This window comes from Sciurus vulgaris, assembly GCF_902686455.1.
Source record: "Sciurus vulgaris genome assembly, chromosome: 12".
NCBI classification, from domain to species: domain Eukaryota; kingdom Metazoa; phylum Chordata; class Mammalia; order Rodentia; family Sciuridae; genus Sciurus; species Sciurus vulgaris.
The window spans coordinates 4,809,530-4,833,814 of record NC_136473.1 but is presented as its reverse complement, the minus strand read 5'-3'; the positions used below and the strand labels follow the sequence as shown (position 1 = coordinate 4,833,814).

General features: G+C 44.8%; 1 protein-coding gene across 3 annotated transcripts in view; it reads right to left on the bottom strand.

Annotated features, from left to right (window-relative positions):
- The window catches only part of RYR2 (ryanodine receptor 2), a 609,490-nt gene that overhangs the window by 166,815 nt on the left and 418,390 nt on the right, over positions 1 to 24,285 (bottom strand). For all 3 annotated transcript variants that reach the window (XM_079107027.1, XM_079107029.1, XM_079107028.1), the window contains exons 37-47: positions 22,564 to 23,359; positions 20,917 to 21,117; positions 15,905 to 16,010; positions 14,163 to 14,306; positions 12,093 to 12,366; positions 10,092 to 10,206; positions 7,984 to 8,116; positions 6,777 to 6,880; positions 3,544 to 3,679; positions 2,707 to 2,893; positions 994 to 1,099 (exon numbers count right to left, since the gene is read on the bottom strand). In XM_079107027.1, the coding sequence (XP_078963153.1) occupies positions 994 to 1,099; positions 2,707 to 2,893; positions 3,544 to 3,679; positions 6,777 to 6,880; positions 7,984 to 8,116; positions 10,092 to 10,206; positions 12,093 to 12,366; positions 14,163 to 14,306; positions 15,905 to 16,010; positions 20,917 to 21,117; positions 22,564 to 23,359 (2,302 nt within the window). The remainder of the gene's footprint in view (positions 1 to 993; positions 1,100 to 2,706; positions 2,894 to 3,543; positions 3,680 to 6,776; positions 6,881 to 7,983; positions 8,117 to 10,091; positions 10,207 to 12,092; positions 12,367 to 14,162; positions 14,307 to 15,904; positions 16,011 to 20,916; positions 21,118 to 22,563; positions 23,360 to 24,285) is intronic.

Below are 24,285 nucleotides of genomic sequence, written 5' to 3'. Positions count from 1 at the left end.
GACCTTTTTTTTTTTCTTTTTTGCAGTGCTAAGGATAGAACTCAGGACCTCTTGCTTCCTAGACTAATGCTCTACCAGTGAACTACACCCCAGCCTCAATCACATTTTTGATCATCTGTTTCCATTGGCTAAGATTTAACATATCCTTAGCACAACCTGTTTTTACAAAAATCAGACACGAGGTTCTAACGTTCTAACATTTCTCTGTCCTGCGATTCCCCTCTGCTCACAACAGAAGAGCCCACTAAGTAAGTGTGAACCTGTGTGAAAGAAAGAGATAAAACCCAACCCAAACCGAGGCCAAGAGCAGGGAGAGGGTTGCGGCGCTAGCAAGCCCTCTGGCTCGGGGCGCACTCCAGTTTAAAAGGGAACCTGCAGTGCTGAGCCCTCCCACCCAACCCTGTTCAGTGCATCTCCTTCTCTGGGCTGTTCCCCTCCCAGGTCATGAAGGCAGTTTTTCCTGCCCTGGGAAGCATTTTTAAAATACCAACAACAGGCTAAAGCAGAATCGATTAGACTAAAATAAAGCAGGAAAGAGCAGAGCGTGTTACCGAGTAAAAGTAGCATTCCAAGCTCTAATTTCAACCTGGGAAGTTTAGAGACTGCTCACCTCTAAGGGTCTGAATTCCACTTCCTGCCCTGCCCCGACACAGTGGCAAACACCCAGAGAGCTAAACATACTGAGAAATCCACTCGGTAGCAAGTGTTCCTCTAAAAGCAAAGGAAACTGGGCAGTGAGGACACATTCTCTTCTCCCTAAAACTCAGCGAGGCTCTCTGAGTTTTCAAGACTCGGGAGCGACTGAGTCCTCTGCTAAGTGAAACCTCAGTACTAATTTTTACAGCCAACCATACGTTTCCCACTAAACAAACGCTCGCCCAGCAATGAGGCTGCAGCCACTATTCTCGGTGGAGCACGGGTACCACGGGTTTTGGATGCTCCAGTGACCGGAACCAGCCATGGGTGTCTGAACACAGATCAAGCAGGACTCACATGCATCTCAGGGGCACAGCGCCCCAGGAGGTCGATCAAAGCTGCATAAAAGGTCATGATGGCGTTCCCCATGTGGATGGTATCATCTTCCTCCTCTTCTGTATCACTTCCATGGGTTTTCAAAAGAAACAGAGAGCAAAGGGGGTAATTGACATTTCATGCTTATCATACATCTCCCAGGGGAAAGGCACCCGGGAGGCAGCGCGTTCTTGTCCCCCTGAAACTTCTCAGAGATGTTCTGAATTTACAGGTTGGCATTTTTAAAGGAACAGAACAATGAGTTAAGGGGTGAGAGCCTACTGCCAAGAACACACCTGCAGCGAAGTTTGTATTAATGTTCCTTCAAAAGGGAAAAGGAAGAATTGCTCATGTGATGGATTCTGTTCAGTTATAGTGGCAACGTAAGAACAAAGAAAATAACTGATGGACAGGCTGGTCCTAAGTAAGTTTGAGGCCACTTTTATAAGTGGCACACACGTAGAGGAAGGGGGACAGAGGTGTCGCACAAGGTAGCACCTGCAAGCCACCCAGAACAGTGCTCTGTCCAGAGTGAGTACTTTAGAAACTTCATTTCATGGACTCACCCACCTCCACACTGATGACCCTCCCTCTTAACTCCCCCCAATAATCCAACATTCTCCCTCCCCATCGCTGTGAAGCAAATGCAAATGTTTCATTCTCTTGCTGAGGAGAGATAGCTCTGGACGGTCCTGAGGGTCCCAGTCCTTCCACCTTGGGAACTCAGCAGAGGCCTCCTCAGTGAGAAGTGGCAGTCTGCAGAGTGAAGGAGGCTGACACCTCCTTCCTCCTGTGCACACCTAGGCAAGTTATCTACTGTGAGAGAACCTGAGGGCTCCCTTTTCCTTCATGGCTGATAAACAGGTAGCCTGGTGTCTGGGGAGGGTGCTCCTTCCTGTTCTTGGAAGGTTGTAGTCTGGAAATTCAGCTGTGGTGTGAACAGAACAGCTGTGCTCGGTCTACACGTGGAAGGATATGGGCTTGCAGATCTGCATGCACTCCACCACACCTCTGCTGGAAAACCTGCCCCAGGAAGCCAGGTGTTCTGTCTTCACCAGTGGGGCTAGCAGTGTGGTACATGATGTCCCAAGGAGGATGTTCACCTCCACAATGTAAAAACATCAAGGCACAGATAAGCAGCATGCCTGGATTACCTCCCTCCATCCTGAAATCAAGGGTTGGTAAGGTCTAATGGGGAGAAATATAAGATAGGGATCACCTCCCCACTCTGTCTCCAATACCTTGATAAGCATTCCACTCATTAGAGGGACATCTTTTCCCTTGACCACCATATCCCTTTGGTCCAGTCCCCACTCTCTTGCTAAAGGTCTTTTTGTTCCTGCCAGCATCATAAGAACTCATTTGAATTACCTTGTCACCGAACCCCAGGCCAGTCCTGCAGGCTCACCTCCCATTACGTGTAGCAACCCCCCACCCAGCTTCCCAGGAACATCTGCAGGATGCATGATCCATCGCCTATAGCAGGAGCTTCTCCACTAAATCCGCAGTCTCCCCAGCAACCTCCACTCATTCCACCTAGTGCAGCAGTAAACCCCATCTATTCCTACCTATAGAGCACATTTTATTTTCAAGGGGAGAAGCCATCAGTACCAGAAATGATACTGCAATCTACAGAATGCCAAGTATATTCTATAAATTTCACCAAGTGCATGTGAGGGTATATATGAGACCTACAGGGTTTTGCTGGATCCGCTCGTTGGAGAGGGGCCGTCTCGGGAAGGATCCTCAGCTATTTTTATGGCTTCTTCCATGGCTGCAAGAAGACCATTCCCACCTTCCCCTCTCAAAGCAGGACCGAAGCACTCAGGCCTCCGGATGAGCAATCTCACCACCACGTTTGCATTTTCTTCCACACTCTCCCCTGAAGTCAGAAGAGGAACATAAACAATGATGGGTTATGTAGACGCTCGGAGCAAATAAATCTCAAAACAATCATTTCTTATTCAAAGCCGTAAGTTAGGGGCTGGGGTTGTGGCTCAGCGGCAGGGCGCTTGCCTAGCCTATGTGAGACACTTGGTTTGATTCTCAGCCCCACATATAAATAAATAAATAAATAAAATAAAAGTCCACTGCCAACTAAAACAATATTTTTTAAAAAAAGCAATGTTAAACTCAAAAATGTACTAGCAAAGCCAAAACTTAACCCTAATTACTAACTTTATTTATGCAAAGCACAATTTCTTTTCTTCACTTAAGAGTTAAGATTACTTAAGAAAAGTATTATAGAGACACAAACTACTCATCCTCGTTGATATATTATGGGAAAAGATATCTTAATCCTAATTATTAGAACCCAATTTAAAATTGTATAAGAAATTGGGTACCTAAGATTTTAATTTAAATAATGAAAACATTCTCTGTGCAAATTTTGTTTAATAAATGATTACTGTGAAAACCCTACTGATAATACACAATTTCTTTACTAATAGCCCCTTTTTTCATGAAAATACTAGGATGAATTCATGCACTTTTAGTTATGGTCAAAGAAGATCTCCAGCAGCCTGGTCCTACCGTTGCAGAAGACAGCAAATCTGAGGAAGTCGAGGTATCTCTCTCCTTCCACTGGGTTCCACCCGATGTCCGGATAGCCCTTAGACACCAGCATCTGGCAGCTCTGCAGGCCACAGCCAGCCAAGTAGCGCACAACCTAGAAGCCAGGCAATAGGCAGAGGTTGCCCTCTGGATGGAAGCATTAGAACTTCCGCTGGGCAGGGCACGCGACACCCTCAGAGGAGGGCTTCCACCAATGTGGCTCTGCAAAATCTTTTTAATCTCATGATATCCACATGAATCCCGTCAGCAAAATCTGAGACTTAAGAAATATTGAACTATAATAAAGTGCAGTTATAAATAATTTAGGAACTTACTCTATGGAAGAACCGGATTCTTACACTTCACATCATTTGCGACCCTGACTTACAACAGGTATATTTCATAAGCTTTAAAATGTCTAATACAAAAACAAAACCCAAGATACGGAAAGATGTGTCTAAATTGCACAGATCTTTTAAAAAGGTGGCTTATTTGCAAAATGATGCATAAGTTAATATGGGGTTGGTTATGAGGAGACACAGAGAGAAGGAGGGAAAATCCAGACACAGCGTCAAACATCCTCAGACCCTTCAGATCAGAATGGTACTGCTGATAGGACTCCTCACTGGGAGCAAGCTACTTATGCATTTCAGGCACTGTTTCAGGGTCTAGAAAAACTTGTGAGACAGGTGATCATGCCTCATTCAACAATCAAAAATGGTCCAAAATTCAAATCCTAGAGTATCAACATGATGCAACAAATGGGAAGTTCATAACTGACCTCACATGACAGAATGAAGATGCACTAAAAGTGTACAAATCCCCTCCAGGCTATGTGAACAAGGTGTTCACACTCGGGTCCCTTCCCAGACATCTCATTATGGATATGCGTACATTCCATAACCCCACAACCCCAAGGTCTGAAACACTTCCAGTTCCAAGCGTTTTAGGTAAGGGATGCTCCACTTATATGCAACCTAATTTTCAGCACTGTTGAAATTAGTGCATCCAAAATTTCTGCCTAGTTTTTCCTTTTAAAATATTTTGTTTTTACATGAATGTTGGTCCCTTTACAATATTTCATAAGAGATTTGGTTTTAAAAGACATCCCCAAAGAAGTCAACATCAACAGTAACACATTGTAGAGAAGCCATTTGACATAGAGAGTTATGTATAGCCGAGGGTAAACTGGTTTTGAAAAGAAACAATTAATACAGCTAAAAATATGTATCACCATGTGGAGGTGTTACTGCTGGGTAGCCTTCTGTGGACACGGGGTGCCACTGTTTTGTCAATTTATATGCTGGTGGATGGACAGCTCTGCTGCTTGCAATTTGGGGCCAGGGTGAATAAAACAGCTACAAACACTCTTGTCCAAGTTTTTTGTGTGGACATCTATTTTCCTTTCGAGTGACTGGATTCCTAGGAGTGGAAAGACTGGATGGTTTATGGTGGGTAAATGTTTAAATTGACAAACCTCTCAGCTGCTTTTCAAATCAACATCAGAATGGGGATTAACTGCCCACATCCTTCCCTACATTTGGTATCACCCAGCTTTTTTATATTAGCCACGTTAATGAGTGTAGAGAGGATATTTCAAGTGATCTACAGGAGCAAAGTCTCCTGAGGTGGCTCAGAGATGCAAAGCTCCAGGATCCTAGATAGGTGCATCAGGAGAATCTGGGGAGAGGGGAGCTTGCTCCTTCATGCAAAGGCTGCACACTAGTGCCACCTGTGTAGGCCGAGTTAATGACAGGAAACCTCTCTGACCTTACAGGCCTGATGGTGTGATTTAAAAAATCCTGAGGACATTTTTAAAAATACATTAACATAGAGATTTTAAACTACAGTCATGTGCTGTATAACGGTGTTTTGGTCAACAACAGACCATGGACACATCTGTAGTCCCCTAAGATTACATCTGCTAATGATGTCAGTTGTCATAGTCTGTGTGAGCAAACTTTAATGCCAGGCGTGGTGGTGCATGCCTGTAATCCCAGCAGCTTGGGAGGCTGAGGCAGCAGGATTCTGAGTTCAAAGCCAGCCTCAGCAACTTAGCGAGGTCCTAAGCAACTTAGCAAGACCCTGTCTCAAAATAAAATATAAAAAGGGCTGCAGATGTAGTTCAGTGGTTAAACAACCCTGGTTTCAATCCCAGTACCAAAAAAAAAAAAAAAAAAAAAAGATGTGTATATACATAAAATGTAAGTATTCCTATAAATGCAAATCAAATGAAAATGTGCATTTACATATATATGTGTGCGCATGTATGTATATATGGAATATATAAATATGTTTTCAGTGGTGGAGATAAAGTAGCAATGGGGAAGGAAGAGGACAGAGATCTCAACTTAAGAAGCAGGGACATGGAGGAGCTGATCAAAAGGTGACATGGAAGCCGTAACTGGAAGGACGTCTGGAAAAGAGCCACAGGTCCCTGGGGTAAGGATACAGCACACACAGTACAGAACAGCAAGCGAGAAGGTCAGGAGACAGGGCACACCTGCTACAAGGAGCAGAGAGGGCAGCAGGGATAGCGGCAGTGCACAACGTCACACTGCAGGGCGGGGCTGGACCGGAGAAGAGTGGAGGTGACATCTGTGGGTTTACTTGGAGGGACAGAGGAAGTCTGCAGAGCGTCCTGGGCAGGGCACACTGTTATCTTTTTAAGTAGAACCCTTTGGCTGCAAAGATACAAACAGTCTAGGGGGCCCAGGGAAGGAGAAGGTGACCATGTAGGATACTACTGCAAGGGCACTCGGGGGACAGTTCTCTACACTCTGGTCAGCAAACCTATGGCTAAACACGCTTAGAGCACATGGTCAGAGTGCAAGGCTGATGCCTCCAGCTGGAATACACAAATGCAAGCTGGAGTCACGAGTCCGCATGGCACATTTAAACAACCTTTTAAAAACCGGAACTGTCATTCAGGCAAAAGTCACAGCAGACACCATGAAAAGACAGAAACATCCAAGAACACAGATGAAGGTGATTCCTGTTCATAGAAAACACTGGACATCAGACTCCTCTGATACCTCATCTGGAACTTTCTGATCTTCGGGCAGTAGGATCAAAATGCAAGACACATTATATAACAATACCATACCATAACCCGACTAGAGCTATAACGTGGTCATTCGCATGCAAGCAGTCCTGAGAAAGAGCTGTGCACAGCCCATTCCCACAGACCCTCGGATAGGGGCGTGGCTCACCTTTTCCAGATCCGGCTCCCGCAGGGCAAGGGCAAGCTCATTGTTATCCATCACTGAGGCTGCGGCCACGTCCAGAGGCGTTGAACCTCTCATCGCTGGTGAGGCTAATGCAAACGAAGGTGAAATAAAACCTGGATTGTGCTGTAACTATGAATTCCACACAAAAACACACTAACTTTTACATTTTAATTTCTATACAGAATGCACTCATCTCAAACAAGCTACAAAGTTTTTTTTTACATTTATTTTCGACAGATAAAATTATGTAATTTATTGTGTACAATGTTTTGAAATATGTATGCATGTGGAATGACTCAATTGGACTCGTTAAAATATGCCTCCCTTCAGATATTATCAATCTTCAGGATGAGGATATTTAAAATCTGCTCCCTTAATGACTTTCGAGATCACAACACATTGTTACTAACTACAGTCACAGTGCTGCACCCACATCTCACCTACTAGGTGAAACGTGGCCTTTGTCCAACATCTCCCCACTCCTCCTCATGCCCTGGTGACGAGCCTTCTACTCTCTGCTTCTATGAGCTGAGCTCGTTCAGAATCCACATGTAAGTGAGATGATAGGCCACTGACCCTCCAGTGCCTGGCTTTTTTCATTTACCATAATGAAATTCTCCAGGTTCATCCACTGTCACTGTCAGAGGATTCCCTCTGTTTAAGGAGGGCATGCCTACATCCCTTTACCCACTCATCTGCTAATGAACACAGGGGCTGAATCCTGGCTACCCTGAACACAGAAGAGCAGACATCTCCTCAATGTAATGACTTCCCTACACTGGACACGTACCTAGAAGCCAAAGTGCTAGACCATGTGGTATCAATCATCTTAACTTTCTGCAGAACCTCCAAAATGTTTTCCATAAAGACCATCCTAATTCAGACTTCCTCCAGCAGTGTACCCAGGTTCCCCTTTCTTCTCATCCTCTCCAACACTTGTTATTTTTTTCTTTTTTATAACAGCCATTCTGACAGGTATGAGGTGATATCTCACTATGGTTTTAATCTGCATTCCGCTGATCATTAGTGAGGCCGAACATTTTTTCATATACCTGTTGATCATGTGTACGCCTTCTTTTCAGAAGTGTCTGTTCAGATAGCATGCCATATTAACACAAAGTTGTATTTTCAAATGAGATGTACACTAATTTTATCTTAAAGATGAAATAAAAGCCAAACAGTTACTTACCAAGACCAACACTGCTGTTCTCCAGTAAATAACTGAGATGATCAAACATGGCTTTTTGATTCTGCCGACTTATACGACAGAAGTAACAGAGAAAGCGACAACAGTTGGCCACCATCTTGGGAAAAGTGATTTCCTACAGAAAGGACATCTTGTTAGCCACTGAAAGCAAGTGATCTCCATAAAACTGAGTCCAGAAGTGGAGATCTCAGTCACATTGTCCATCCACCTGTCTTTGTGGGCCAAACCTCAAATATAGAGGGCCTTCAAATATGGAGACTGTGAGTCACCTAGTCCTTGGGCCAATGAAAATCAAGACCAGCACCAAATCAGAAACCTCATTACCACTAATCTAAAATTCATCTATAGCACAGAACTTGAAGCCTGCCTGAACCTCTTTAGGAATCAGCTGTGGTTCTTGATTACTACCAGTAGCCGTAGTTACCTGGGAAATTAAACAATCTCCAATTCTGTTCAGTGAAACTGGGATAATACGGATACTAATACTCTAAGTAGGAAAGGGAGAGGATATATTGAGAGACTTTCTGAAAAATACGTAAACATAGTTCAGAACTTGGAGCCACAAAACAGGATGATTTGCATTGTTATCACTACTACTACTATTATTATTGAAGAATTATAGAAAATAATATTCCTATAAGACAGCTCCCCAAGAAAAATAGAGGAACAGTGTGACTCCGAGGAGAGAGGGGAAATTAGCCAGACATCAAGCCTTTCCCGGGAATCCTTTCCCAGTAACGATGGGCCCTGAGGGAATAAAGCAAACTTTCATCTCTTCCCAGGTTCATCCCCAGCATCTCCATCGAAAGCAAACATTAACCCCTTCCCAAACCCAAGGCCTCTTGAAGGAAGGAGGCATATACTGTAATGCTGGGCCCTGGACTTTGACCTTCCCCCATTGCAAATTAGCCCTAAATGGAGGCACAACAAATACTGAAATTCTGGAAGACAATGGATCCCAGAGAAAGAAAAGCAATGGGCAAGATTTGAGTACTCATCCCTCGGGATCTGGATTCCTATCTCCCCAGATAACAATGAGTTTCAACCCTTTTACAACTACCTTCCTAAGTTAAAGTTGTAACCTGTACAACTAGCCCGACTGTCCAAACTGCACATCTGCCGTCTCCAGTGAAACTACAAAAACTCAAGACTCCTTCTGTAACCCAGGGCCAGCTGCATACCCAGAAAACGGGCCCTCTGGGGCCTGTTCGCTTGACCTCACTGCACAATAAAAGAAAGCCTGCTGATCCGAGTTTTGCTACCCATCTCCTGCCTCCATCATTGTGGGCCATGAACTTACAATTTATTATTATTAATTATTATTACTGAGAATCTGGGGATTCACCACCTCCCTGACTAGCACACCACTTGCTGCTGAGAGGAGCCTTAAGAGAGAATACTGTGACTACCTCTATAAGCCCAACTGCTCAACAGATGGATCATGGAAATGTGGGCTTGTTCCCATGCTGTAAAAGACATATCTTGAAATTTATATATAGAAATGCACTGCACATAACAGGAATTATAAAATTATATTGATTTATATCAAGTTATTTATTATTACTCTACCAATTTGCTTTTTAAGAACTTTGTTTTAAATTTTAGTCACTTACAAGTTCACTTTTCGGTTTTACAATACACATGTTCCAGAGCATCTCTGCCCAGTACTGATTTGGTTCAGGAATTTAGTAGACCCAACCATGATCTGAGTCAGAAGCAACAGCAGGGTCTAAAGGACATGCCTGTGTCATAGACTTGCAAAGTGATGGGACTGGACTTAAAGTTTAAAATTAAAGAAAAAATTAGTATAATATTAACTTTTGGCATTTCTAAATATCCCCCAAATGAGAGTAATTTTGGAGATAACAAGTTGTAAAGCATAAGACAGAAACTTTCATCGACATCAAGGAAAAAATTAGTAGTTCATTCAATCGTTAATCTCAAGGGTTTCTGAGTATTTTCCAAAGGTGTCTTTTGAAAAAGCAGTCTTCCAAAGAGGAATTGAGAAGTTCTCATTCTGGTGACTTCTCTGGAATCCAGGTACTCTAGATTATGTTCAACAGCACCCCAAGAATCAGACTTTCCTTTACCTTGGATTCCCCACCTCCAAGGACGTTGACCATGACCTCCATCACTGTCTCGTGCATCCCGAGGGCCCTCATGAGATTGGGGTGCTGGTAAAACACTTTATTGTTCATGATATCCCTGCCAAGGAAAGCAGAGGCACGGGAGAGAGCGGAGTGCTTAGAGAAGAGCGGCCGGTGTCCCGAGACCCTGTAGGACTTTAGAAACTACCTATGCGCATGAGAAGCAAGAGTGAGCGTAGCTGTACCACAAACTACCGATTTACAATTTCATCAGAAATCAAACCAATGCATTTTCCAGAAGACATTTGCTACAAGAGAGTAACACACAGCATTTGAAACGATAGACGGCCCTTCACCTGCTGCCCTTAACTGAATCGCTCACTTACCCACTTTGCTATATGATAAATTTTAGTTACTGAGTTTTAAGTAGATGTATGGTTCTACTGCCCAGCAGGGAGGTTGTCCTTGGTGTGAAACATTTCTAACACCACAAAAATTAGAATTTTATATTTATATTTTCATTAGTGTAAAATTTTGGTTTCAGTATCATTTTAAGTCTGATCACTAATGGCATGTATTACTTCTGTGTGTTTAAGAAAGACAGCGGTCTCCATTTCCCAGAAGACTTTCCTGTTCCTTTGGTTAAGATCACTTAGGAGGAGAGGCCTCCTCCAGTTAGATTTTAATATTAGTGAAGACCCAGGCTCACGAAGCTGCACGGAGGACTGTAGCTGCCTGTGTGTGCAAACTCTCCTGGTCCCTCTTTGTTAGTTAGTATGCTTATTCTTAGTGTGGAACCATTATCGTGAATTTGGGATGTAATCTTCCAGTCCATCCTCGTCAAAGTAAACACTCTCTGGGTTCACAGGCAGCATGAGTTTGGCTTTCTCAGTTTAAAATGAAGGTAAACGGTATTGAGCAATCTACATTTTTAGACCCTTGTTTTCTTTTCTAAGGATGAGTTCTGAGTTCTGTCAAAGAAATAACCTGGTTGTTCTACTTCACTGCACACACACACACACACACACACACACCCCTGCAAAGAGCCTACTCCAGGTTTCCTGGACCAATTTCACTGCTTCTTCAGTTCCATTTCATTCAGTCAGCAGTTTCTTTCTTTGTCTCTTCTGCCTTGTATTTATGTGACATTAGTGTTTCCTGTTTTGTTTTGTTTAGCTGAAATATTTAGGTGTTTTTAATCACCTTTGACTCTTCTGCCGTCCAGATTTTTTGCCTGTTTAGGTATTTCCCTCACAAATCTCATACAGCTGTATATGTACTTTATTTTTTGCTATTATTTGGACACCATCGTATTTTCACATCCCTGAACTACGCAGGTGTCCTTGACTGCTCAGGTACACACGGACAGACAGCAGTTCCGTGCTCACCAAACCCTCTGGTGTCCCAGTCTTTCCCTCTGAATTCCAAGTTCCTTCCCCGAAGGTATACCCTTTGGGATACAAACTTCAGGAGGTCTTCCAGTGTTGAACTGTAAATAAATATTCTGGAATATCTCTTTTTTGCCCTCACTCTTAAATATGGAATAGTAACTTCAACCCCCACCCACAAAACACACAGCTGGTGCCCCCGAGTCGGAAGAAGTGGATCCCTCTCCTCTTTCCCAAGGCCCAGGGATGCCGCAGGGCTCCTCATTTTCTCACTGGCTGTATCCCCCCTGACGCAGGTTTCAGTGTGGTTTTGTCATCCCATGTTTACATAGATACAACTGCACACTACTGAGGAATTTTTTAAAAATATATTCTAAGGTAGTGCTTGCTGCATGTTATAGCTACTCCAGCATCTAGCTATAAAAGTGGGCTTCTTTCGTTGTTGAGCAACTTTCTTATTTAGCCTAGAAACATCACCTCTAGACAAAACCACCACCTAATAAAGCAATCTTATCATCCAGACAGTACATTTACATCCGCACAGCCACTGCGCTGCTGTTGGGATTACAATTAGAAGGAAGAGACTCACAAGACAGAGCGTGGTTAAACAACTCACCCCAGCCCGCGGATCATAAGCTTCTCCTCCTCCTTGCCCATGCGCACACTCAGCAGAGAGCGAATCTGACCGAGGGAAGCCAGCAGGCTGATGGTGTCCTCCACAGAGACGCCGTTGATGGTGTAGGTCTTTGGCAGAGCCCGGACCAGACCCCCAATGCCATCATACTGACGGTGGAGCAACACGAACATGGCCCTCACCAGCTCAGGGTCCTCGATGACTGACTCCTGGGCCCATCGAACCATGGTCTCAGAGATCAACTGCTGAAGACTGGCTGCAGAGCCATTGCGGGCGGTGTTCAAAGGGAAATAGAAGAGAAGACATCGGTTTGGACATTTCGGCATCATGCCACAGCCCCAAGCTGCCACCTCTCTACCAGAACCCAAAGGCTAGGAATATTCTTCAAGGAAGATGAGTTTCATTTAAATCATTCCTGCACTTCAAAAAGATCGCCTGGGGCTGGGGATGTAGCTCAGTTGGTAGAATGCTGGCCTAGCATGCACAAGGACCTGGGTTCAATCCCCAGCACCACCAAAAAAAAAAAAAAAAAAAAAAAAAAAAAATCACACGTAGTCAAGTAAGGACAAAAATAATAAACTTTTCTTTAAAAAAAAAAATTATAACTGAACAAGCTATTTCAAAGTTGCAACTAAGTTTCCAAAACTTAGTGCTAGCAGTCCACCAGTAATTAAAAATGTGGCAAGTGATACTAGGGACCTGAACTTTTTTCCCCTTTGTTCCACTGTTTTCCTTCCAGAAGGTCTGACATGGACACCCTCACAAAGGCAGTCCCTGATGGTCAGGAGGAATGTGTTCACCCATTTGTCTCCTCGGTTATGTCATTTGCAATCCTGACCCCACAGAATTATTTTATGTAGACTTGGATTCAATATTTGTCACTTAAAATATCTTCAAAAGAATTTGATCATGATATCATATCAAAGCGGATAGTTGTTTCATACTTGCAATGTAACACACAAAATAGTTCATTTAAAATAGAAGTTTCTAACCCTATAAAATAAATAATAAAATAGTCGGAATTAAGTGGGGTCGATGTGACTAATCCATACATAATAAGGTAATACTTAATTCCCATCATTAATACATTGGCTGATTTTTTAAAGAAGCTGCTTATCTTGCACCTGGGTATCATATAAGGAAAGCTGAAAACTACTAATTTTATTAAAAAAACAAAATGCAAACAAATTTTCATATATTTTAAAAACCTTTTGCCATTTTAGTAGGTTAAGATTACAAATCTGCTAACAACAAAAAGTGATTTATAAAAATCTGTGAACTCTGATTTTGAAGATGATCTGGTTCAAATTTCATTGCTGACTGAAGAATAAATTTAGAAGTAACTGTACCAAAGTTTTTCCATTATAAGATTCAAAAAGTGTATATACTGTAGTACCTCTTTCTTCCAGAGAGAGAGAGAAAAAAAAAAAAAAACCTTTGTAAGCCAATACTGCATCTTAAAATCAAGGGAATCTTGCAAGTGGGATAATATACTAGCCGGAACCCTCAGATCTGCTCTGGGACCCCTTCAGGACCAGGGCCAGAGAGGCTCAAAACCCAGGGGTGCTTCTCCAGTTTCAAGAAGTACCAGCCATTGTTCCCGGCTGACGGGATACAGAGGAGCCAGAAACGCACACTGTTTGAGTGAATGTTTCAGAATCAAATACAATTATAGTCAATAAATATTTAACTTTTAAGACACGTGTTTAACTTGATGTAATAACTGAAATCACCTGCCTGTGTAATGTGTGGACATGAAGGCTAGATTGCTCTCTTGATACTTTCTCTTGATGGTCTCTGATCACACCTCAGTGTGGAGATCTCTAGGGAGCCCATCCACCCTACAGCACTGCTACGTCTCCACCCGGCCCTACGCACAGGTCCGTGCTGCCATCTGCTCCTGGGAGCTGGAGACACAGAGGTCAGCATGGGATTCTTGGAAGGTGCAAACCATGACCTCCCTGGCTCGTCTACTATGACAAGCATTCAAAGGATGAATGAACGTCAGGGGCCGGGTCGCTGTGCCAGCCAGCGCCCTTTCCAACTGCTTACAGGACTTCTTGGAGTTGCTCTCCACCGGCTTTTCTGCCTGCTTCTTCTTCAGGTATGTCACCTTTTCTACCAGGGACAGCAGACGCCCTCTAATTGTTAAGTCACTGTTTCCATCCAGAGACCCATCTTCGTCCAGCTCGATTCCTAGCATGAGAAAAGAGGAGAAAGCAGAACAGGAAAACTGATTGGAAAACAATACATTTGGGGAAATCATCTCAGGCTTTGCAACCTTTTCCATTCATAGCTTTGAGCAAGGTCCAAGACTCGCTTGAGTGTTAGTAAGGTGATTCGCTCACCAGCACTCAAAGAAGATTCACCTGTCAGCCTCTCCTCCTCGCTCTTCTCCCCTGTTCCCATGAGCTCAGGGCTACAGACAACCAGCACAAAATACAAACTGAGCAGAAACCAAAAAGACACTCTCAGGAGCCAAGATCGGTTCTGCTCTTTGGGTGACCCTTTGGCATCTCCGACTCTGGGTGCCAACCGCCTGGGTCTATGGTCCTGCTCTGCCTACCCCTCAACCCACTGGTCCAGCTTCCTTCCTCCACTTGTCCCTCCCACAGCATCAGTGATATCTGGGTGACTTGCACAATTGGTGCCCGAAACCAGGGAATGCTTCTACCTGTAGTGATGATTCCACTGTTTTAGAGCTGCCTTGGGTGACAGTAGCTCCATGCTATGATTCTCAGGGGGTCATCTAGGGGCTTTTCATTCACAAAATGAACTAAAAGGCATGGCAGTGTTTTTATTCTCTTCATTTAAATAAGATCAACCTAATCTCACTGGTGATGTGAGATGCACCTCGCATCAGACCTACATCTACAGATCTGTTCAGCTCACATAAAAATGATTAATTCATCTTCTTTCCCTGAATCATAGGCCTTATCCACATCGCTTCATAAAGGAATGAAGAACTACACATCCCACGAATCAATTCCATTTTTAAAGTTCTTAGAAGAGAAGGCGGGGGCAAGTCCCTTAACAGATTATAACTACTGTCACTCAGCAATGGAGGGCTTCCGGACGCACTCGCTCATTTCAAGACTCACTGGATTTCCCAAGCCTGTCCTGAACCATGGCCTTTCGACAGGCATAAACGTTATAACTGTTTGTCATCAAATTACTTACTTTAAAAAAAAAAAAGAACTGTATTAGGGCAAAATTAATAGACAAAAATGGTAGATGCCTACTGTATACAATTGGATCCATTTGGTCACAGGTATACAACCATGAAATCATTACCGCAATCGAGTCATTGACATAAATCCACCACCGCTAAGCTTCCTTGTGCTTCTTTTTTGTTGTTTTTGTCTGTTAGGATGTTTAACGTGAGGCAGGCCCTCTTAAAGCTTGAAGTTCACAGCTCAGTGCTGCTAACTGCAGGCACGGGCACTGCAGATCTCTAGGACCTGTCCATCTTTAACAGAAACTTCACAGCCACTGACTAAACCAACTCCACACTCCTCTCCCTGCCAGAAGTACCTGCCTAAAGTCCTCGCCCTATTTCTGATTTTCTGGCACTGAAGAAAAGAAGATGAGAGAGAGGCTCTCAGCCATCCTCGGCTCAGGTTGCCTCCGACTTTTCTGACCCTTCGGACTTGCCACAGACAGTTAGCCATGCTGCCAAAATAAATGCCATTGTAAGCACTTGTAACGCAGCCACTTACAGAGATACTTGTGAACCAGGATGAACGGATTAGAAATGTGCGTTTAATAGCAATTATAAACCAAGAAGATCCTACCACAGTGTGTCATCAAATCTTCATGGAAATCCAACAGTTGGTCACGAATTTCTTCAGGACACGGACATTCACTTTTGTCATCCTTAAAATTGAGAAGCATATTGATCTGGAAGGGAAAACAGGAAGGGGAAGGAACAAGGGAGAAAGGGTGAATTTGGGAAAGATACAGCTAATTTGTATGAAATCAGCCCCCAAAGGTGCACACACCACTGGCCAATTGGGGCAAGTCACTGTTTGTTACTCTACCCAACAAATACCAAAAAAATAAGTCAAATTCTCCAAAGCCACACAGGTTGGAAAACTCAGGCAGAGTCGATACCTTCTCCATCCTACACTCAGATTCCTGCACACCTTTAAAATCCTTAACTAAGAGATCTACAAGCTAGTTCTTAAAGGTCATTTACTAGGATTCTCCCACAAGTCCATTATTTTCTCACTAGCATCTATACTTTTTGATGATTTCTCTCTTTCTTCTATCTTAACTTTTTTAACTTTTTAATTATTTTAAAAAACTTGTTTTGAGGATACAGTTGCAAAGAAGGAAGAATCAAAATATAATTAACTGGCTAACAACACCATTGCCAAGATTAATGATGAAATGAAGCCAAATGGGGCACTCTCTTCCATTAGTTTTTGTTTATACACATGATGTTAAACTTATGAAGGAAGGAAAGACAGGTCAGATGCAATCCCATGGTTTACTTTTAAAACATTAGCATTTTTACTTGATTTTTTGGGTTAAATTTATTCTGAGATAATTGTAGATGCATGTGCCATTGTTTAAAAATGATACAAAGGTTTCATATCTCTTTCTCAGAATTCCTCCCATGGTAACGCCTTGCAGACCTGCAGTACAGCATCACAGCAGGTCATCAACAAGGGCAGGCCAAAACACAGGAGGATTCCTGCACCTGAAAGGCCCCAGTGCCTCCCTGCCATGACCACATCCACGTCCTCACCTTACCTGCCCTCAGCCTTCACTCCTGGCACCCACAAATCTGTTTTCCATCTCTTTGTCATTTCACAAATGTGATTTTGAAAAGCAAAATAAGCATGTATGTATGTATTACCATATGATCCACTTTTGGAAACAATTATTTGACCAACATAGACATATATGAGATACGTTTGCTTTAATGAATGTCTATACTCTTCTTGAAAGAGCGACAAGTGACTCGACACATCTGTCCCCTCAGCTGCTTGCCCCTTTTTTGTGGTGACATAAACATCCCACAGGATCCTTTCAGTGTTGCAGGGTCTGTAGTGATGCCTCACTATCGGCCCACGCTTTTTTTTTTTTTTTTTTTTTTTTTTTTTTTTGGTCTTTTCAAAGGTTTGTTAATTTTATTAAATCTTTTAAAAGTAATCAGTTTTTGGATTCATTTTCTCTAAAACTGGTTTGCAATTTTGCTGACTTCTGCCCTTTCTTGTCTCTGCCCCTGGTGTATATTCATGCCTTTCTGGGTTCTGACTGCTTTATTTTACTTGTTGTTTTCTAAATTCTTGGGGTGACAACCTAAATCACCAATCTATGTGTTTCCAAAGGTAAGAACTGAGTGACAAATCTCTCCCCTGGGCCCTGTGTTTGCTGGCACAGGTTTTCCTGTGACACCTTACTTTCTTTCAGTTTATTGTATTTTTAAATATTCCTTGAGACATTCTCCTTGACCCATCAATTATTTAGAAGTGTACTGTTCATTTCTAAGGATTTGTAGATAAAACTGTAATATTTTTGCTATTGATTTTTAATTTGATTCCGACATGGTAAAAAAAAAAATATTCTAAATGAGACCATTTTTTTTTAATTGAGGTTATTTTATAGTCCTGGAGGTGGTGCATCATTGCCAATGTTTTATGGGCCCCTGAGAGTGCGGCTTCTGTAGCTGGTGGAGTGTTGCACCAAGGTCGACATCCACGGACGAGGTCAACTCCCCAGGTGCTGACCGGAGGAGGTTGTCCCGGCTGCTCTTCCTGTCCAGATGAGAAGGGTGTTGGGGCCCCATTGGTAAGAGTGGGCTCGCCCCTTCTCCTGGCAGTTCCATCAGTTCTGCCTTAACCTGCTCTGAGGCTCTAAGGTTCAGTGCACGACACTCTCTCCCTGATGGAGTGACCCTTTATCACCGCATGTTTCTGTCGCCAGCGGCTTTCTTTGCTCTGAGGTCTACATGGTATGGCCACTCTGCTTGCATTTAATTAATTAATATTTTTCACATTATATCTGTTTTCATTATTTTCCTTTCAACCTATCCACATCATTATATTTCAAGTGGATTTACCTGAGCTATTATAGACTTGGACTGATCTTTCAAAACTCACTCTGCCAATTTATATTCAATGCATATTCAATTACGCATTATTTATATTCACATAATTATTAACTATGATTTAAGATTATCATTTTACTTGCTGCTTTGTTTGTTGTCTCTGATATAGCTTCTTTTGAGGTTACCAGGGATATTATTTATGTCTAATTTATACAGACTACTAATATTAACATTTCATCAGTTTGAAGTGTAGAAATTCTCCTTTAATGTCCCTTTATTCTCCCCCAGTTATGTCTTCAAATTTTTCTACACATAAATCAAGAAACATATCTGACAGTTTTAGAAAACGAGCTTCAACCACCAAATATAATTCAGAAAATTCCAGAGGAGAAGGAAAGTGCTTTTTTTTTAACCCATATCTTAACACTTTCCATTGCTCTTTCTTCCTGATTTTCCAGATTTTCTTCGTTTGTCACTTCTTTCCATCACAGACCCTCATTAGTCTTCTGCAGTCAAATCCCACCGCATTTCTCTTCACTCCCGAAGGGTCTTCACACATGGAAACTGGACTGACAGCTTTTCCTCCAGACCATGAGAACAGCGCCATGACACCTTCCGCTGACCTGTGCGCTTCCCAATGACAAGTCCGCTGTCACTAGACTCCTTTTTCCTACTGTAGGAAGGTCTTTCAAGACCTTCTGTCTTGAATTTTCTGAAATTTGACTGTGACGTGTCTTGATAAAGAATTCTTTGGCTGCTCCTGCCGGGGCAAGGTTTAATCAACTCCTTCGACTTCCAGGATCCTATCTTTTACTGAATTTGGAAGTTTCCATCCCTCATCTTCAGCTATTTTTTGTGGTCCACTCTTTGCTGCCCTCCGGCAGCTCCGGCATCTTGGTGTTGGGCTCTGCCCCTCACTGGCCTCTCAGGTTCTGCTTTCTCTCTCTTCCTCAAATGAAGTCATTTCAGCTGGTCCTGCCTAAGTTCTCTGGCTCTTTCCTCTGCCCTCTCCTCTCCGCTGCTAAGCCCTTTCAGTGCGTTTGTATTCCGGCTATTACGTTTCAGATCTGAAGTTTCCACGGGGTTTTTCTTTGCTGAGAGTTCCCGTTTTTTCCCCATTTTGAAGCACTCTTGAGATAACGGCTCTCAAAGCTTTGTCGTGACTCTGACATCTGTCATCTCCATGCTGGTGTTGACTGTCTTTTTTCATTTAGGTGCTTCTGGTTCTTGGGATGACTACTTTATTTGTGATCTGAGGAACACCACGCGTCCTCTGTCAAGAGCTCTGGGTCTCACTGATGGCTGCCGTAGGTGGCTTCCTCTGACACTATTCAGCAGTAAGACTTGGAGAAGGGGGCCCTGCTGCTGCAGGGCAGGCTGGGAGTTCTGGCGCTCCACTATCCCTGTGAGGACGCCAGTCCTGGAAGGCACCAGAGTGCTGCGGCCTGTCCTTCCCTGGCCTCCACCGACACTCTGGGAGGGACAGGCCCTGCTACCACTCAGCACAGATGAAGTCAGTTCTGCCCTCCTGGGGCATCTAGTTACAGCCCTGAATGGACAACAGGGCTCCCACTCTGTTGGCCTGCTGAGTGGGGGTGGAGTAGGGGCAGCTTCTCTGTGGCCGTTGGCTATAGTGGTATAGCTGTCATCTGAAAGGTTTTCGTCTTGCTCAGCTGCCCCTTTCCTGGTCCTTCAGCAGGAGGGAGCAAGCTTTAGTTGGGGCTTTCTTGTCTTTGCCCATTGGCATTTCTTGGTCAGAGGCTTCTTCAGTTCCACATGGAGAAGGGACAAGGCAAAAGAAAATCCTGGGGACTCAGCAGCATGTTGGCCCTGGGGTCCCAGGTTTGAGGCCAGGAGCCCTTCTTCTGTCTTGCAGAGTCTGCTTGGATGCCCTAACCAGGGTTTTAAAAGGAAGAATAGGGAAAGATGCATGTAGTCCATCTTTCCAGTAGTAGAAGTCTCCGAATGGCCGTTTAGCAGACAGTGCATCTGTGAAAGGGTAAACTTGTTCTCTGCTCAATAAATGCTGTTTACAGCAATAAACAAAAGTCCATGCTCTTCCCGCAAAGAAATTACATTCTGTTCTTGGAGACAGGAGGAGACAGCAGGTGTAAGATGCAGAGGCTGACCTCAGTGTGCTGTAGCAAACCCCACTCCATTCTGGTAACCTCCCACACCAAGAGTCCACCCTACGGTGCACTGTAGAGAATCCACATCCCCAGGCCAGCCTGCCCTCTGATTCAGGAGTGTGCCCTGGATTCTGCAGCATACATGGAGACCTGGATTTGGAGGTGAGTCATCTGAGAAAGAATCACAAGCAGGGTGGTCAAGCTTCCAGGAAACGAGGTGGATAGGTGTTTGGCTCTTCTACTGGGGCCACTCGGAAAGCATCTTGCCTGGATTCTTGGCAGTCACAGGTTCCTGGTAGTAGGTTCCACACCAGCCAAAGTGCCCTCTGTGCTTGGACAGTGCCACTACCTGCAGAGCTTCAGACTCTGGCACACCTGCTTCTTAAAGAGCCTGTGGCACACCTGATATCTTTCAGTAAGTCCCTCATCTGTTTAAACTACCAAGTAGAACTTTTGGCAAAATTAAGAATACCAATTAAATCAACAGCTAGTTTGAACAGAAAATTTTAACAACAAAAAAAAATCCTCTTGCAACTTATGACACAATTTTGCCATGTACAGATCCTGGACACACTTAACTGCCAAGGGGAAAGGAAGCCTTTGCACTTCCTGCCAGTACCTGCTCTTGAGGTGGTGATCTAAATTCCTTGGTTTTCCTGGCCGTGAGTGCGGCCGACATGTTTAAGGCTTGCATGACTTCATTATACCGGAAACGCTGATTGTCTTGGAGTTTGGCCACAAAGTCATCTGAAAAGGCTACAATGGCTTCTATCCGGTGGCGGACCTGGCAGTCACAGAGGTATTGGAGTAACAGGCACATCTGAGGAGACAGTTAAAAAGGCACCTGTGTAACTCAGAATCCTTCAAGAGTCGGCACAGACTAAGTTGCAATCTGTTCAACACGCTCAGCTGCCCACCTTCTCCCTCACGGAAAGAATCCTAATTTTGGGTAGCCCTTGCTGTCACAGATGGTATAGCCAGTGGACACAGGGAGGGGCAGGCAAGGGGCATTCTGGGAAGGCCTCCATCCCAAACAACAGACGGGATGCTTCCCATAACTGGGCTATGACCTGGAGGCTGGAGGAGGAAGTCCATAGCTAAAACCAGAGGCGGAGGGTCACAGAGCAGAGACACCGCAGTCCGGGGTCCTGATGCCAGGGCTGAGTACCAGTCTGGAACTCCAGGCTCGGCGTGGGTTGATTGATTGTGAACACTCACTTACCTGATGGTTAGTGGGGGTTTCCCTCCGGGAAGCCAAAAGGATTCACAACTGACAGACGTGGTGGGAACATGCCTGGGGACACCTGCCACCTTCAGGGGAACTGCTCTGCACACTACGTACCAACTGGGACATCAGCACACGGTGGTGCCCCAGAGCACTTCAAGGCCCTCATGCCGCCATCCACAATATGACCACTCTCTGCCATTCTCTGAGGCTGCCCCAGGTCCATCTCCTCCCTCACCCAGCAAGCACCTTCCCCTCAGGTCTGCGCAGCGGAAAGCCTGCTGAGAGCACTTTCTCCCTCATCTGCTTCCCTCCCAGCAGCCCTGGCCTCCGGTGCCTCCAGATCTGAGACTCCCAGCCATGCCCTCAGCTGACCCTGCTGAACTCCAGCTCCTCCAATTGCTCTCAGTCTAAAAGCCACTGTCCCCAGGAGAGCACCCCTCCCCTTTCTAACAGAAATCCAAATTTTCTTTCTTATAGTAATCCATTCTTCGACTTCAGAATACTGAGGGACTGAGCTTCTGGAAGCAGGGTTCAAGCCTATGGCCCACACTCAGGATCAAGTGCATAGGCCAGAATAAGACTCCAGTCGATGCTGACGAAGGGGATGAGCTCAAAACCATGTCAGGGAACCAAACATCAACCTGACTCCAGTGAGCTACAGAGGCCTGAAGAAAAGTCCCTTCACTCTTCTCGATCAGTGCAAGACAGGCAGCGTGGACTCCTTCGCAACCTGATGCATGGGGTGGGGGTGGGTAAAGGTTTGCTACGAAAGAATGGCCACATCTCCCGGTGACCTCGTCTTCTAAGGTGGGCAAGAAGGCAAGTGGGGGGAGGGGAGTTTAGTGACTCAGATTTCAGGTATCCCAACAAAACTGAAATCCAGCTGCAGAAACGAGAGACAGAAGGAAAAGGCTAATGCATTAGAGGGAGAAGAATGAGAGGTAAGTCAGCTTTATGAAGAACTACGTACAGGCACACCCAGCAAATTTCAATGACACTTGGCAATTCTGAAATCCACGGAGTCTTTCTTCTGGTTACCTGCAGTTTGACTGGCTCAGGCAGCTTCATCTGGAGCAGGCCTTCCTGGGGCCTCTTGCCCCCTTCCTCGCCCACTCCCTCCAGCTTCGAGTCTTCTGCACTGAGCTCTTTCTCCAGCGCGTGGCCCTCCTCCTCTGGAGTGGCAGCTTCCTTGAACACACTGGGCTCGATCAGCTGCAAGATGTGCTTCAGGTCCTCATTGTGAAAGACGCCCATGATCAGCAAGGTGTAGAAGAGCTTGATGAGAGGCACGAAGAGGAATTCAGTGGTCCCCCCGACGGGGTCCCTGGCGTGAAGGCTGCCCTCTTTAACGGCTTCTGTCAGCATCTGTATGGTTTTGGCCTTGAGGATGTCCAGCGGGAACTCGGGACTGTACTGGTAACATTCGTGACTAATGCTCACAAAACTGGGGGAGGAAAACTGCATCCGGGGCCTGAGGGAGGTGCTGAGGCCGATCCCAGGGAGGCCGTGCTTCTTGTTCTCGTCGGGGAAGAGCGTGATGCTCTTGGTCTCCTCGGTCATGGGCACAATGAACTCGTTGTTCATCATGAGCCTGGCCGTGGCGTAGGAGCTCAGGTGGATGTCGATCAGCAGGTCATAGTAGCCGGCACGCAGCAACCCGGGCATGTACTTGTTCTCGATGGCGTACAGCAGCTGGGGCTCGTCCACGTGGCTGCACAGGGCGTGGGCCACCCGGTGGTTCCCGAGCGCGCAGACGGCGGAGTACAGCCGCAGCGTGTGGTAGTGAAACTTCAGCAGCTCCTCCTGTTCCGTCAGCTCCAGTATGTCCACAGACCTGAGGGCGGGAGAGAGGACAGGCAGTGTGATCAGGCACCGACCACTGAAGGAGCCGGTCGGGAAAATCTGGGCACTACACAAACTTCAAAACAGCATGGGCACAGACACCATTTTCTTTTTACTTTTCTATGGCATGCTTAATGGCTGCATAGGCTTTTAAAAATCACTTCCAGATGTTTTCCAAGTTTTCTTCCACGCAGAATTTGACTCTGAAAATTGTCAAACACTAGTTCGCCTAGAACCTTCTCTGTCGGCCACTGCATCCGGGTACTGAGCACCTCTTTTTGGCATGTGGGTTTCAGCCTAGACCTGGAATCTGCTCCTTTCGGTGTCTGAGCACTCTTTGGAAAATCCTAAATCTTTTCCAACAGGCTAACCTGGCACAAGAGGCCGGAAAGCTCTGCCTGGGCCATGCTGCCCTCCTCCCGGCCCTACCGTTAGCCTGACCAGTCAGAGCGGGTGGACAGGGCACTAATTCACAATCGTGTGGAAAAACTGAAAATCATAAATGAAGTTACACTTGCGTTCTTACTATGCTTTATGTTATTACTATTCTTCTCTAGAACACACGTAAGTTTGCTTTGAAAGGGCTCAGTCTCCGTGATTCACGTCTACTCGTTGAAGAGCTGGACTAAGTGACCCCTGTGATTCCACCTCCTCACAACTCTTGTGCATCGCTCTGCTAGGTCCTGGGTCAGACTGCAGGTACACCGTCTGAAGTGCAGAAGACAATACTGCTACTGTGTCTCAAGGTGAGACAAGAAGGACGGACGGAGCCACGCACTACCACCTGGCATCCCCAAGGAAAGCGTCATTTTATATATGACAGAGTGGCTAGGAAACAAATCTAAACCTGGAACGTGCAGAATCACTCTTTCAATGCCAACCAGGCTTTTCAAACCTCAGTGTGTCTCCCCAGGGCCA